Source organism: Muntiacus reevesi, chromosome 12 (assembly GCF_963930625.1).
Source record: "Muntiacus reevesi chromosome 12, mMunRee1.1, whole genome shotgun sequence".
NCBI classification, from domain to species: domain Eukaryota; kingdom Metazoa; phylum Chordata; class Mammalia; order Artiodactyla; family Cervidae; genus Muntiacus; species Muntiacus reevesi.
Window position 1 is genome coordinate 45,133,947 of NC_089260.1, and position 16,604 is coordinate 45,150,550.

General features: G+C 42.3%; 1 protein-coding gene across 2 annotated transcripts in view; it reads left to right on the plus strand.

The window, feature by feature from the left end:
* NCOA2 (nuclear receptor coactivator 2) overlaps window positions 1-16,604 on the plus strand; it is a 280,040-nt gene that overhangs the window by 225,490 nt on the left and 37,946 nt on the right. For both annotated transcript variants that reach the window (XM_065903337.1, XM_065903338.1), the window contains exons 6-11: window positions 2,581-2,758; window positions 5,107-5,295; window positions 7,614-7,715; window positions 8,009-8,152; window positions 11,647-11,794; window positions 13,805-15,074. In XM_065903337.1, coding sequence (XP_065759409.1) covers window positions 2,581-2,758; window positions 5,107-5,295; window positions 7,614-7,715; window positions 8,009-8,152; window positions 11,647-11,794; window positions 13,805-15,074 — 2,031 coding nt within the window. The remainder of the gene's footprint in view (window positions 1-2,580; window positions 2,759-5,106; window positions 5,296-7,613; window positions 7,716-8,008; window positions 8,153-11,646; window positions 11,795-13,804; window positions 15,075-16,604) is intronic.

Genomic DNA, 16,604 nt, shown 5'->3' on the forward strand with positions numbered 1-16,604 from the left:
TCTTGGGAAGATTTTCAAGGCTTCTAAAAAGAGATGCTGGCAGTAATCACAAGGCTATGACTCAAACTCTTTGAGAGCAAACTCATTAATTGCAGAAATCAGATTGCTAGATGTCAACGGATCTTATCTCATAAGATCAAATCCACATTTTCACTGTTGCAAAATAGTCTTCTGAGAATTCAGTGCATTGAGCAAATACCTGTATAGCAGGACTTCAGTGCTAAATATGTGAGAGGCAATGCTTTGAATCTAGAGACTTAAGGTTTGAATTTGGATCTTTTCCCTGTTAACATGTAATAATTTAAACAGAGAAAACTTGCTCTCATTGAGCCATTCTAGGCATAGATGCACACTCATACTTACATCATAGCATAGTAGTTGCTAGGCAACAAAACTAAATGTCAGTGTTTTTTTCATCAGAGCATATCATAGTGAGCTTTAAGAAAACAAGTAGTTTTATAAGGTGAATGAATTTCATCTTTCCACTATATCTTTACCATTGTATAAAGCAATAGGAAGCCACATGCACTTCCAAAAGTGACCCGTAGATAATATTATCATGACAATCCCTGTTCAAGGTATGTTTAAAGCTGTGAGTTTAAAAGAACACTTAGTACATAACTAATCAACTGATTTACTTCCTGACCTCCCTCCTTACATACCCCATATACACATGCGCACACACTTACACAAGGTTTCCAACAGTTGGTGCCAACCTATCATGGAAAGCTATTTACACAGTCTTGCTTTGGCTTACACACCAGTGGGAACATCACAGCAAACATTTAAGAAGAGCTTAAAACAAAATGGTGTCTGTATATATGTATATACGTGTGTGTATACATATATATGTATATATATACACATACATACATATATGTATATATTTTAAGAACTTTTCATTGTTGCCTTATGGTCAGTTCTAATTTGAGACAGTGCATAGTTTTGTCATGAAAATAGAATTAAAGATGAAATATTTCAAAGAAAGCTCACAGAATAAGAGTCTGTTAAATAATAACTTAAGGTAAAAGCAAACTAGAGGAAAAAGTAAAACACTATGCCCCATTCATGCACATTGTTATATTGGTGTGTCCATGAAACATCCATGTGAAAAACTAGTAAATACACAGCCTGAAGAAACTGGCATGAACTGGGTGGACCCCTTGGCCCTGATCCAAGGAATGCCTGGTCACTATCAAGCCTCATCCAGCCCTAATTGCTCCCTGATCCATAAAACAGCTCTGACAAATGTGGATCAGAAAGGGAAAGGAGGCAGAACTAAGAGAAACTCACTGAGCGCCCAGACTTTGCATTGTCCAGGCGACCGTGACAAGAAGGTGCTCTGGGTCAACACTGGGGGAGAGCTCTGTGCCACCTGGGAATCAAAGCACAAGCTTTGGAGTCAGTCCACCCGGATTTGCATTCCAGCTCTGGTTGCAAGAGCTTGGGCAAATCACTTACCCTCTTTGAGTCTGTTTTTCCTTCTTCTGTAAATTGGCAAAGGGAGAACATTCCTTCCAGGATTGTGAATGTTAAAATGACACAGTGGTAAATTCCCTCGCAAGCCAATGGTTAGGACCCTGCGCTCTCACTGCCAAGGGCCCCAGGTTTGATCACTGGTCAGGGAACTAAAATCCCACAAGCTGCACAGCGCGGCCAAAAAAATAAAAAAGTAAAAATAAAATGACAACAGTGTGTTTAAGGCTCAGTAAATGTGTCGATATCTACCATTATGTCCTGAAATGATCCTCGGCCCTTCGTCTCCTTCCCTAATCTGTTTCGGAATGATAGCAAAAGTGAACCATGCTCCTGCTCTCCAGTGATTTAGGAACCTATGTCTTAACAACTTGGAGAGTAAAGAAATACAACCAGGCACAATTAGTTAACTTTCTTTCCCTCGGTGTTAGAAACTTAAACCGCAAGAGCCTGTGTAGTCTCAGCCTGAGGTCCCCAGGAAGACAGGTCTGTCATATCAGAGACACACTTCCCAGAACCTCCCCCCACTGACACCAGACCATAAAGGATTGATGTTGCTTAAAAAGGTCTGAGATCATTTTCAATTATTTTCATTTAAGACTTGGCAGCTTAGCAAAATTTTCTGATTTTTTTCCCCTTGACATTTATCCTTAAACTGTGGGAAATTATCGGTGACTTCTCCCTCGCGTTGTATTCCACGAGGAAAACTACACCAAAGGAAAGTAATAGCTCTGAATTGGATCAGTAACATACGAGTTGTTCTCCGCCTTGTGGAGTACATCCATCTCATTCAGAAAATACAGATAAATGCCTGCGTACTCTTAACATGGCAGTAATTATCTCCTGATAAAGTAACAGGGTGAGTGTTTGTCATTTAGTTTATGACAAGAAACCCTGATGTAGGCTCTGTCCCACTTTCTAGGATGGAATCATCTCACCAAGAAAAATGTGTTCGTTGTTTCTGAATGCGAGGAGAGGGGGGAGAGAGATCTCTTTTCTTCTCCATGAGTGAATCATGTTTCTCTTAAAAGGACCGTTCCCTTAACAGTTGCACGTGACCTTCCGCTGCAGTCTTTCTAACACAGTTTGTGCCTCTTCCCGTAGGCCCTTGATGGGTTCTTCTTTGTAGTGAACCTGGAAGGCAACGTTGTGTTTGTTTCAGAGAATGTGACACAGTACCTAAGGTATAACCAGGAAGAGCTGATGAACAAAAGTGTCTATAGCGTTCTGCACGTTGGGGACCACACTGAATTCGTCAAAAACCTGCTGCCAAAGTCCATAGGTAAATGAATGTCCTCTGGGTCTCTCCTCACCACCCCACACGCACGTCGTCTTGGCCAGCGGGAGGTGAAACAGAACTCTTATGTCTGTCAGGGATAACAGTAACTGTTTTAAGAGATGCTTGCGTTAAATGTTTTACGCTTAGAAGTCATGGAGAAAAGCCCATCTGTAGATATTGGCCTATGAATGATCGTTTTGACCCTATATTTAAAGTAAGTGAAAGGACTTCAGATGGAAAGCAGTCATATGGCAACTATTTTCATGGGGTTTGTTTGGTGGGTTTTTTCAAGACAGTGGCCAGTTGCCTCCCACCCTATCCAGTGCCAGCCGACTCTGTTTTGTCCTTTTTCTCCATGACCACTTAAAAAGCAGAAGGTCACGAGAAGCTTGAGATTGAGTTTATTTTGAGTCTCGGCTTGTGAAGAGTATGATGTGGGTGTATACGGCGTTCTAAAAATAAAATGTGAAGGAACAAGTGGCGTGTCGCGGTTCGGATGCTCTCAGCCTGGGAGCCCGAAATGGGCTCTTTGGCTTCACAGACCCTTCAGTGGCTCTGCAGGGGACATGGCCGTGCACTGCCTCCTTCCCCACCCACTGCTGCCCCTTCCTGCCCTCCTCATCTTGACCTGGAGATGCTGTCCAAAAGTGTCCGTGATCATAAAGGGCCATATTTTAAAGTGGGTGATTCACTGCATGGGCCCACCTCAATGGCTGCTTGGGGAGCATAACTGTTCCCACTCACTAAGTGCTCTTTTTTAATATTCTCACTTAAGCTGATGATGCTAAGAACATCTTCATGGCTAAAAAGTAGTGGCATATTTTAGTAGAGAATAAAGTCAAGTCCTGAGTTAGCAAATATTTTTGTTCCTTTTCTTAAAACTGTTTATACTAGCTGGTCTCATTGTCACCACAGTAAATAGGAAAAGGTCCTTTCACATTCCATTATGGCTAGCTTTTCTTTTAATAGGATAGCCCTTTGTTTAAAGTGACTGCAACAGTAATACAAAATGTGAGATCCTTTTATTATATTCTCTAGTAAATGAATAAGAAAATGGGATTTCTTATTTCAAATAACTAGTATTTTCAAATCTCTTCAGTAATGTTATGACTTCATCAAAGGACCTGTACTTGTTAATTCACTATTATTATTCACTTGTCTAAAGAGCTCTCTGCCTTACTTTATATTGTATTTTTTAATACTTTCAAATTACTTATTAACCTGAGTTAATAAGTAACCTGAGTTAAGGTCTTTTTTTCTTTGATTACTCTATGTAGTCTCCTTTATGTAAATAAGCTTTTAAGAATACTGATGGTAAAAAAAAAAACTATTCAGATGTCTATATAAAGCTAGCTGTGGTTCCTTCAGTAAAACAGTTTCTTGCAGTTAACTTGATATTTCCTTTTTTTCTCCAGGATTTGTTTCCTTCTTTCTGCCTCTGCAGCCCAGTGTCTGTGGGGTTGGCATTGTGGGACCTAACTGGTCTTTCAGATGTTTTCTAGCTAGTGACTTTTGAGAGTGCTTTGCTTATCTTATGACTGGCCCTTTTTTATTTCTCTTTTTGGTTTCTCTAATGCATCTCAAAAATTAAAAAAAAAGAGATGTCTTTCTTGTCTTCCATTGTCTTTGTCTTGAATTAATATATTTAATATATTGGTGGTATTAAATTCCTAAGTATTGATAAGAAAATAGAAGACATAGTATAGTAGTATTTCATTGAAAAGGAGTAAATGACGTTAGCAGTGTATTCTCAAGATTATTTCAGTCTTAATGAAGAAATATACATGAAGGAAAAAAGAATACAGCCCAATTACAGATGATACTCTTAAAATTTTGGTGAAGTTTTAGGGAAGAAGGATCAGTAAGAAGCAGGAGTGCGGGATGCCTAGCATTACTGGTTACATAACTAGCGGACCTCAAGCCTTGGAGCAGGAGTACATGTGGGTAGGAGACATGGAGAAGTCCTGACCTTTTAGATGAGGTAGCAGGTGCAGAGATGTCCATGTGGGGCCGGGTATGGACAGTGATGGGGGCAGATCTTGTGCTCAGCAACATGAAAGGTCCAGCTGGATGGGTAAGAGGGGGCTGGTTAGAAATCAGGGCCTGAACTTGAAGGGAAAGAGTCTGGATGAAGAGTAGCCAGTATGAAAGACATTTGAGATTCCCACGAAGTTTCCCAAGAATTCACCCAGTCGTTCTTCCCCTATAGATTTTGAAGTTACTTAGAAAAGTGTAAACACTATATAAAAGTAAAATCACTGCGTGTTTCCTACACCGTTTTGATAACTTGGCAGAAGCCAGTCTAATACTAGTTTATCTACCCTGTTGGGTTGCTCTTGCCTTTTGCTCAGTGAACGGGGGAGCTTGGTCCGGCGAACCTCCCAGGCGGAACAGCCATACTTTCAACTGTCGGATGCTGGTAAAACCTTTACCTGAGTCAGAAGAGGAAGGTCATGATAACCAGGAAGCACATCAGAAATATGAAACTATGCAGTGCTTTGCTGTCTCTCAACCAAAGTCCATCAAAGAAGAAGGAGAAGGTAGGGGCCACTTCTCTAAGATATGTTAATATCATGTATTCCTGTGCTGCTTCTTTCACACTTAAATCTGAAACTAGAGGCCACACAAAGGAAAATTTAGAGGCAGTTCCTTTGTTCTTTTCACCTACTTAACAATTCTTGTGATCAATTTAATTATCAAGTCTTTAAAACAGCACTATCCAATAGAATTTTCTGTGATGATGGCAGTGTTATGTATCTTCAATGTCCAGCACAACACCGCTAGCCACAGGTAGCTGTTGAGAATCTGAAATGTCAATAATGCAACTGGGGACCAAATTGTCTGTTTTGTTAAGTCTTCATTTAAATACCCCCCGTGTGGCTAGTAGCTACCCTGCCAGAGCAATTCCATTAGTATTGAACCTCTCAGGGATCCTATGCATCTCTGAACATCTGCAGCAAGGTCCAAGCCACACCTTGGAAAATACCCACGATACAAAGAACATCTGTTGTATACTTGCAAGGGATTAATGAATTTTGTGTGATTTGTCTATGGATGCTGCATCCAGAATAAGAGAGGATGGAGATGGGAACGGGAGAGGGAGAAGAGCTCCAAACCGTAAGCTCTTAGGTGCTTCCCTTTAAAGAGATTCTGATATAGTCCACACCTATGCCTTCTGAGGAGATTGCTCTACACCTCTGAGACTGTTACTCTCTATGATATGGGACAGTGCTGAATATGGCCTCCTGTGTGTGTAGCTGAAGGGAAAGAGCCGAGGCCCATCAGTCAGTGGAAACATTGCAGGCCTTATAATCAGACAGGCCAGCTCCTGCATCAGCTGCGAATCAGCACTGACTGTGGGCAAGCTTCTCAACCTCTCTGAACACCCAAGTATTCTCTTAACCCATGAAATCAACAATTCCAGTATCACAGTGTAATAAGGATTAAATGAGCATGCCTGGACCATGATTGGCATAGATATTTAATGCCCTTTTCAAAAAAATATGTAAGTAGTTTTTAATTTAAATTTTATTGGAAAGGAAGTAATTGAGCTGTCACAGATGATACATAGTTTTCAAAATTAAATTTTTACATAGAGATGGAATGTCAAGCTGTTTTATTCTCCTGTATGCAACAGAGTAAGTGCTGCTAATTCATCTGTAATATTCTAAAGCCATATTCTATAGCTGAGCTAATTTATGGTTTTGTGCTGTATATGTCAACATGTTTGTCCATTTAAAATCTGATTCCAAATGTTTACATAGTATAGCAATAAGAGTAGGGTTTCTGAGCCATGGTGCACTCATGTTCAAGTCCTCGCTTCCCCAAAATTTTATGTGATGTTGGGCAAGTTAACGAAACTTCATGCTTTGGCTTCTCCTCTGTTAAGTGGAGATAATGCTAGTGCCTGCCTCATAGAGTTGTTAAGAGGATTAAATGAATCAGTAGCCTATAAAGCAGCTAGAAAGATGGCTACCTCATAGTAAGTGCTCAAAAATTTAGCTTTTATTATGTTGAAGATGAGGATTTCATTTATTTTTGTGATACGCACTACTATTGGATATGTTTAAAGATATTCTTTCCCAAATTTAAAATCATAAATCAGTGATATAAGATATGAAGAAAGTTTTTTTTAATCAACCTTTTATCCTGCACTTTTGAAATTGAAAGGGCTTGCAGTGTGCTCTGCAGGTTACAAGATAAAATACGTCCTCTCTGATCTCCAGAAGTGAACACAGACACATAAAACAGTTGAAGTAGGGTAAGGAATAAATGCTTAGCATCAGTTGTGTGAAATCCTAGCCATGGCCAAGAAACTAAACTTGAGACACACTGCATTTTTTAGGATTTGTTCTCTGAATCAGAGTCTAGACTCTGTTTATATACTTTGTTTTAAATTGCATATTACCTTTGTAGGAGCATCAGCATAGTTCAGGATAAGGTATATCTAGTTTTCTGATATCTTAATGAACCTAAAACTCAAAGAGAAAACCCTTGACAGTTTCAGCTGTCATCATTTGTAGGCTTTATTAAGAATTCAGCAGGTTGTTACTATCAGCCAGTTAATAAGGGTTCCATTCATTTGCACCACTGGGGAGATGGTGGGAGATGGTTTCAGATGGTCAACTGGAGTATGGCAGATGAGCTTGCATCATGTGTCTTGTGGCTTCAGCAGTTTATCCTCAGCTCCCCATATCTCAACCTCCCCCAGCTGCTTCCCACTCCAGGTGAGGACCAGAGGTACATAGTGTCTCTCTCCCTTACTGACCTACAAGGTTGTGCTGTCTTAAGTGCATTTGATTTTGTTTGAAACACTACGAAAGGCTCCTATGATAACCATCAATGTATGTGATTGAAGATTTGCAGTCCTGCTTGATTTGTGTGGCTAGAAGAGTTCCCATGAAGGAGAGACCAGCTCTTCCCTCATCAGAAAGTTTCACTACTCGCCAAGATCTCCAAGGTAAATTTCCTCAACAGAGAAGGGCAAAGAAATCATTCTAGAATACTTACGTGTTTGTCAGCGCAAGGAATGGGTCTAGAAGCTGATAAAGAAGCTGAGCATAGCAGCTGCTGCTGGGGCAGAAGCTGGAGGTGGGGAGGAGGATGGGGGGACACTTCTCACCTTCTACCCTCCTGGTCCACGAACTTACACTACCTATTCCTAAAGAAATCAATTTTTATCTTTTTAAGATCTAATTACTTCTCTAAAGAATAGATGAGTGCGTAGGTCAAATGCTCGCTGTTGTTTGCTAGGCAAGATCACGTCCCTGGACACCAGCACCATGCGGGCAGCCATGAAGCCAGGCTGGGAGGACCTGGTGAGGAGGTGTATCCAGAAGTTCCACGCGCAGCACGAAGGCGAGGCTGTGTCTTACGCAAAGAGGCATCATCACGAAGGTAATGGTCTCTTAGTGATACTCTTCTTGAAGTTCATCTTGCTGACTTAGCCCTTCTGCTAAGCGCGCCGTCTGCAACAGTGATTCCTGAACCCACCCTGGGGGCTTAGATCTGGTGACTTCTTGCCCAGGACTGTCACTATCTGAAGGGAAACTGAATAGGAGGAACTATAGGGCTAAGAGCGTGATGAGGGAAGTCAAATTGAGGATGATAACCTCTCGCAAAGGCAGATGAAAGGGAACGAGATCATTTTCTTCAATGCTCCGGCTTCTAAACATGTAAGACGGTGCTCTCATGTCCCCTCTAGTAGCAAAAAAAAAAAAAAAAAAAAACAAAAAACCACCTGAATCATAAGGATACTGCGAAAATAAGAATGAAAGGAAATTTGCAAGAACAGGTGAATTCCTGATAGAGGTGACAGTGGGATCCTGAGGCCTACCACCACCTTCCAGATGAAAGAGACATCACTTCTAGAAAGAGATGAAGTGACTTGTCTGGGGTCAATACAGTTGGTTAATAGGACACCTGGAGCTAAGCCCACAATGTCAGAGTCGTCCTTCAGTAATAATAGCAGCCCTCTCTGAGCACCTGGCCTCTGCCTGGCATTAGCCCCGTTTCTGTGGGCCGCTTGATCCCCACAGTCCACCCAGGGACGTGGGTGTTTGCCCCCCATGCTGTCACTGGGGAACTGACGCAGGTGACACGGACCTGGGAGCCTTCATTTAGAGAGTGTGAGCCCTGGAAGGACCTGAGGGCCGTCTTGCCGTCGCTCCACCGCCTGCTCCCACTGCTGTTCTGCAGCATCACTTTTTCTCAAGTGCATTCTGGTCTTTTGCTGAATTGGCAAGAACAAAGGAAAAAAAATCCTTTCTTTAGCGCTTACTGCGGACTCCATCGTGAAGGGAGATACTTTTCACTTCCAGTCTTCTGACCCTTCTCTCGTGGGCCCCGCGTGTCCTGGTGGGGGCACTTGGTTACCAGTATAGATTCCATCGGAGCCACGCTGCCTTTGAGTGACAGGGCCCTGTGCTTTGTAACTGGATTTGGCAAATTGTCTCCGTATTTGCAGAAAAAATTTATAACTCAGTATTGAAAATGCAGTTTTAGTTTTTCATCTGCCATTTAAGGTGCACCCATGACTCTATTGTTGCTGTTCAGTTGCTAAGTCATGTCTGGCTCTTTGAGACCTCGTGAACAGCAGTACACTGGCCTTCCCTGTCCCGAATTTTCTCCTGGAGTTTGCTCAGACTCTTGTCCGTTGAGTCAGTGATGCCATCCAGCCATCTCATCCTCTGTTGCCCCCTTCTCCTCCTGCCCTCAGTCTTTCCCAGCCTCAGGGTCTTTTCTAATGAGTCGGCTCTATGCATCAGGTAGCCAAAAAGTTTTGGAGCTTCAGCATCAGTCCTTCCAGTGAATATTCAGGACTGATTTCCTTTAGGATTGACTGGTTGGATCTCCTTGCAGTCCAAGGCACTCTCAAGAGTCTTCTCCAGCACCACAGTTTGAAACTCTGGCATTTATCAATAGTGTTTGTATGTTAAAAAGTTGATGCTTTTAAGATTGCTTATGAAAAAATACAAGTCATGATAAATAACCCTGATTTTTTCTCATCCTGTTTATCCTTTTTATCTTCTTCATCCACATTTCTTAGAAATAAGCACTAAATCCAACCATTTGTGTCTTCTAGCATTTTTCTTTAAGTGGGAAAGAAAAAGAGGAAGTAAAGATGCCACATTTGACAGAAATAAATAACTTACCTGTCATTTCACTAGATCTGGTTTAAAATAAAAAGAACAGTAATGAAGAATAAGAAATCCCCCAGCAACCGTGTTCAGTGTCCTGGGGCTCTGAATAGCGATGCCCCATGTTTAATCCTATGGCTTCCTGATTCCTTACACAAGGGTTTACACATATGTCCTAGGCACAGCACTAGGTTTAAACAGAGGGGACCCACTAAAAGGAGACTCTGCCACGTATAAAATACATTTCATCCAAGTGTATGAAATAAGTCGGATTGCAAGTAATCATTAGTATTGAATAAAAATCTACCAGGAGACTTTGTTTACATGGAGGAGCTTCCTAAATGCATTTAGGAGCTTGCTGACATAAATCTGCTCAGCGGAAGTTCTTGATGTAGACAAACGGTAATGGAAAATCTCAAAGGATCACTGCCAAGTTCGGATAAAATTCTGAAATTATAAGCCACTGGAAATACGAGTCCTATTATAAAAATGGTATTCCTGCTGCCGTTGGCTGGCATCTGAGTATGGAAAGCCAGATGCACATGTGTACAATAATTTGTTTCCAGTGCTGCCACTTCAGAGGAATCATGCAACAGTTGGTGGCAGAAAGTGATACCCTAAATACTGTGTGTCCCTACCTGGAACTGCGGAGGGGGTTTACCAGGGAAATTGCTCAAAGTGAAATTTTACCAAAAAGTCTGAATCCTCGTTGTATGTCAGCACCTGCCTCTGTTTTGTGTGTGTGTGTGTGTCTTTCGGTAATTTTGTGGAATGATGAATGTACTTGGTCACTTTGGGACTGACTATTCCACCCACAAAATTTGTGTTGAGGATTATGTGGTAAAAAATGGCAGTCGTCTTAAAGTGGTTTAGGAGGTAAGATAACTAAACCATGTGGCTGAATCAAGTGTTCTTTTTTTAATATGCAGTATTTGACAGCTTTAAAATGCAGTTGTTTTAAAGAAAAATCTGAAATTTCGAGAGAAATTATTTTAACCTAGTGTTATATTTTCTGCTGTAGTCCTGAAAATGGAAATAACTGATGTCATTATCCAGATGTTAAACTAATTCCATGTCACTCAGAGTTATGCTTTTATTATTTCCGTTTTCCATTTAGCCTTCTTTTTTCTCCGAAAAAGATCCCTCTGGTTGTTTATGTTTTACTTCCTGTTGTCCTGACCACAGAAATAATATGTCTTACACACTGAGAAACAAAATTGGGGAATGGTAATATGATATAATGGATTAAATAGTTTGTAACTTCAAGATGAATATTCAGAGGATATATTCAGTGTCATAAGTTTTACATAATATTTACTATTGTATTGGTTTAAAGAGAAAGTAAAGGCACATCGTACCCTTTAGAGGTAATCCTGTTTATAACACCATATTATTTCCTGATGTTTCAGACAAATCATTGCAAAATTTGTCTTGAGCTAATAAATTATTTATACTCTATCTCACCATGATACTGAAGATTTTTAAAAGAACATAGTTGGGGGATCAAAACTTCATTTGAGGGGAAGAAAACCCAGTATACTGAAATTATTGGCATCTTGAAAGAAAAATAAATATGCTTTTAAAAATGGATAATGGATAATGTTCTGTCATAAAGTATTACTTACAACTCTCCTCAACCTGCTGGGAGGACAATATTAGACTTAACCAGGTTGATTGCTGTTATTATGTCTGGCCCCCCCCCACCCCCAGTTTTGTTTCTAACCATGCATCTGCTTCCTTGCCCGCCTGCAGTGCTGAGACAGGGATTGGCATTCAGTCAGATCTACCGTTTTTCCTTGTCTGACGGCACCCTCGTGGCTGCCCAAACGAAGAGCAAGCTCATCCGATCTCAGACTACTAACGAACCTCAGCTTGTGATATCTTTGCATGTGCTGCACAGGTAAGCCTCATTCTGACACACCATCTCCCCTGCCCAGCTCAGGAGGCCAAGGTCTAAAAGCAGATTTTATCCCAGAGCTTGTCAGCTTGGGTAGACATTTCTGTTGACCAGCCCCAGTCATGTAAATATAAATTGATTTGTTATTGGGACTTCCCTGGTGGTCCAGTGGTTTAAGACTTCCAGTGCAGGGGGTAGGGTTGGTTCGGTCCCTGTTTAGGAAACTAAGATCCCACATGCCTCATGGCTGAAGAACCAAAACAGAAACAGAAGTAATGTTGTAGCAAATCTAATAACAACTTTTAAAATGGTCCACATCAAAAAAAAGAGAAAAATAAGTAAACCATTGGCTAAAAGACAACTTCTGATACTGAAATTCAAATTAAGGCTACACTTTGAACTTTAGCCTTAAGACTAATATATTTTATTTTATTTTTTTATTTATTTAATTTTCTTGGCCGAGCCATGCGCCTTGTGGGATCTTAGTTCCCTGACCAGGGATCGAACCCAGGCCCTCGCCAGTGAAAACCTGGGAGTCCTAACCACTGGACCACCATGGAATTCCCAATACTGGTGAATTTTAAAACCTAACTAGAAGGACACAAGCTCACACTAACTTTGAGGAAAACAGATCAGTTCCCAGCGGTGACACATGGAGGGCAGGAATACAGAATGACTTCTGCTCCCATGTGTTTAGATTTGAAACTTTCAAATATATATATACTTAGCAAGGAGTATTTTAGATTGTTATTTTCAGCTTTAAATTAACCTTTTGCATTAGACTTTAAATTGAAAGGTAGTAAACATTTTCCCAAAAAATAAAAGTGAGGAAAATTGAATGTTGATTTTTAAAGTCACTATCATAAACCATCTTGTTTTAGAGCACAAATTTAGGGAAATGATTGCATTTCAAGTTATGTAAATATTTATGTGTGTGCTGTATAAAACTTTATGAGATACTATCAGCAGATATATAAAGTTGCTCTAGAGTTCCCTTTTATTACACTTCTCAATTATGTACTTTGTTATTTAGAAATTAAAATCAAGCGGCCCTGTTTGCCAGCTCTTAATAAATCCGACCTCGAACTGAAACAATCTGAAAGTGATTACAGATGGGCCGGATTGCTCCTCCCTAACTGAAAGCTGATGTTTGACAATTTGTGAAACCTGTTTTGTTTGGATTTGTGAACGCATTTGGTAACTCACAAGTGACTGCCAAGCTGTAAATTGAAGCTCACAGGACTTGGAAAATCATCTAGCTTAGAAAACTGCCTTAAGTGCAGGCGTGGAGTGGGGTGGCCTGCGAGTTAGGGACTAAGATCCAAGAGTAAGGATGATCTGCAACTCCTCACATGTGGTCTGAGAGGCGCTCACTTGGCCTTCTAGGGGAGCCCAGGCGGGAGACCTGTTAAACAGGTAACCAAATTCCCAACACTTTGGGTAACTTTGTTGGCTTGAAAACTTGGAGAGTTTCGAATAGTTGGGGCGGGGTTTTTTTTTCCCCCTCTTAAGGTTTACTATTCATCTGGAGCCAAGTAGCCCACATCAAGCTCCAGGCTCACAGATGGGTCTCTTGTTAGGAATTGTAATCTCTGGCAAATAATTGAAGACAGCTATGCTTTCTTGGGTCATTTCTTTCAGACAGTACAAGCTCTCAGTTATTCATGATAATATACCAGTTAATGAGCAAGGTATAGTATGTAATTGGAACCCTGCTAATGTCTTGTCTAGCAACTACGATGTCAATATGGTAGTAGTCAAATTTAAACACAAACTCCCTCTGTAAAACCACAGACATCTTAATGAATGGACTGGAAAACATCCCTCTTGGTCCTGAATGCTGCATGTTCAATCTTGCCCGTAATTGCAGATGGTTTCATCAAAGTATTATCTTTCTTTTCCTTCCATGTCATCCGTTCTTTTAAAGAAATGAAGCAATCTCGTCTTTGAAAATTAATAACAACTTGCTCAGTATCTTCCCTTTTATCTTATGTGTCTTTCCTCATCTTACAGAGAGCAGAATGTATGTGTAATGAATCCGGATCTGACTGGACAAGCGATGGGGAAGCCATTGAATCCAATTAGCTCTAGCAGCCCTGCCCACCCGGCCATGTGCAGCGGGAACCCTGGTCAGGACATGACCCTCAGTAGCAATATAAACTTCCCCATGAACGGCCCAAAAGAACAGATGGGCATGCCCATGGGCAGGTTCGGTGGTTCCGGGGGAATGAACCACGTGTCGAGCATGCAAGCAACCACTCCTCAGGGTAGTAACTATGCACTCAAAATGAACAGCCCCTCACAAAGCAGCCCGGGCCTGAATCCAGGACAGCCCAGCTCCATGCTCTCGCCAAGGCATCGCATGAGCCCCGGGGTGGCCGGAAGCCCTCGAATCCCTCCCAGTCAGTTCTCCCCCGCGGGAAGCTTGCATTCCCCTGTGGGAGTTTGCAGCAGCACAGGAAACAGCCATAGCTACACCAACAGTTCCCTCAACGCGCTGCAGGCCCTCAGCGAGGGGCACGGGGTCTCCCTGGGGTCGTCGTTGGCCTCCCCGGACCTCAAAATGGGCAATCTGCAAAACTCCCCAGTGAATATGAATCCCCCCCAGCTCAGCAAGATGGGGAGCTTAGACTCCAAAGACTGTTTTGGACTTTACGGGGAGCCCCCAGAAGGGCCAACCGGGCCAGCGGAGAGCAGCTGCCACCCCGGGGAGCCGAAGGATCCCAGCGAGGCCAGCCTGCCTCCGACTGGGAGCAGTGAGAGACCCGACGGGCAGAGCCGACTCCTTGACAGCAAGGGGCAGACCAAGCTCCTGCAGCTGCTGACCACCAAATCCGACCAGATGGAGCCCTCGCCGCTGCCCAGCTCGCTGTCGGACACCAACAAGGACTCCACGGGCAGCTTGCCCGGCCCCGGGTCGACACATGGGACTTCGCTCAAGGAGAAGCATAAGATTTTGCACAGACTCCTGCAGGACAGCAGCTCCCCTGTGGACCTGGCGAAGCTGACAGCGGAAGCCACGGGCAAAGAGCTAAGCCAGGAGACCAGCAGCACAGCTCCTGGGTCCGAGGCGACCATCAAGCAGGAGCCGGTGAGCCCCAAGAAGAAAGAGAATGCACTACTTCGCTATCTGCTCGATAAAGACGATACTAAAGATATCGGTTTACCAGAAATCACCCCCAAACTTGAGCGACTGGACAGTAAGACAGACCCTGCCAGCAACACGAAATTAATAGCTATGAAAACTGAGAAGGAGGACATGAGCTTCGAGCCCAGTGACCAGGTAAGGTTTGTCCGGTGTTCTCCCAAGGGTACTGATTCATAGCCATCAAGGATTTCTCCACAAGGGGCCTGCTGAGGCCTCAGGGGACTAGATGAAAATAAGCCTCCTCTTTGGTGGTTCTTGCTTTGAAACAGAGGTAATTCTCACTGAGGCCACGAGTTCCAAACACTCTTACTTAGCAAAAAACGGAGTCGTCGTTGTTCAGTCACTAAGTCGTCTCCAATGCTTTGAGACCCCACAGACTGCAGCACGCCAGGCTTCCCTGTCCTTCACTATTTCCCAGAGTTTGCTCAAACTCATGTCCATTGAGTCATGATGCCATCCAACCATCTCATCCTCTGCTGCCCTCTTCTCCTCCTGCCCTCAGTCTTTCCCAGCATCAGAGTCTATCCAGTGAATCAGCTCTTTGCATCAGGTGGCCAAAGTCTTGGAGCTTTAGCTTCAGCATCGGTCCTTCCAGTGAATATTTGGGGTTGATTTCCCTTAGGATTGACTGGTTTGATCTCCTTGCAGTCCAGGGGACTCTTCAAGAGTCTTCTCCAGCAACATAATACAGAAGCATCAATTCTTTGGTGGTCCCTCTTTACGGTCCACCTCTCACATCCATACATGACTACTGGAAAACCCATAGCTTTGACTATGTGGACCTTTGCTGGCAGAGAATAGAGCAGATGCTGACTTTTATTTGGTGAAGGGCCAAATGGTAATATTTCTGGCCACACACCTGTGACACAGCTATTCAGCTCTGCCACTGGAGGGCTACAAAAGCAATCCTGGATGCTAGGGGAACAAGTGAGTGCTGTGTTCCAATCAAACTTTATTGACAGGCACTGATGCTTGAATTTTACACAATTTTCATGTGTCACAAGATACTCTTCTTTTGAAAATTTTTTCAATTATTAGTAACTGTCAATCCCTTCTTAGCTCATGGGCCATACAGAAATAGGTAGCGTTTCGCACATAGGTCAGCTGGGGTTTACCAACCCCTGGTATCAGAAGACACCTCACTTGGAAACAATCACTTCCTTGAAACTGGGTTTGGTCAGGGTAGACTTAAGTAAATGATTTCTTACTTACCTTTCTCTCTTTTTAAGATCAGAGTCTGGCTGGTTTTCAAACTTAATGAAAGTCATTCTGCCTCTCTTTATTCTTGGCCAGGACTTACGCTTGATGCTGAAGAATTTCTTAGGCCATCAGTAAAAACTTATTTAAGGGGAAATAAAGAGGAGAGGAGAGGTAGAATTGTCCTGGGCCTTGGTGTAACTGAGCCACCAAATATCAAACATAAGTGCAAAACTGAAATAGTAGGTGGTGCTATCTGTTGTTCTTACTTGAAAAACGAATTCCCTGGGGAAAAAAATTCAGGATAGCTAAAATAATATTCGAAGTCATCCTTGATGACACGCTGAAGTAGTGACATCACAGGGAAAACGCCAACAGTCTAATATTTTTGTTTATGTTAAAAAAAAAATGAAAAAAAAAAGAGTCATTACTGACAATAATGGCTTGGCTTAAGGGGCTTTCTGGGGA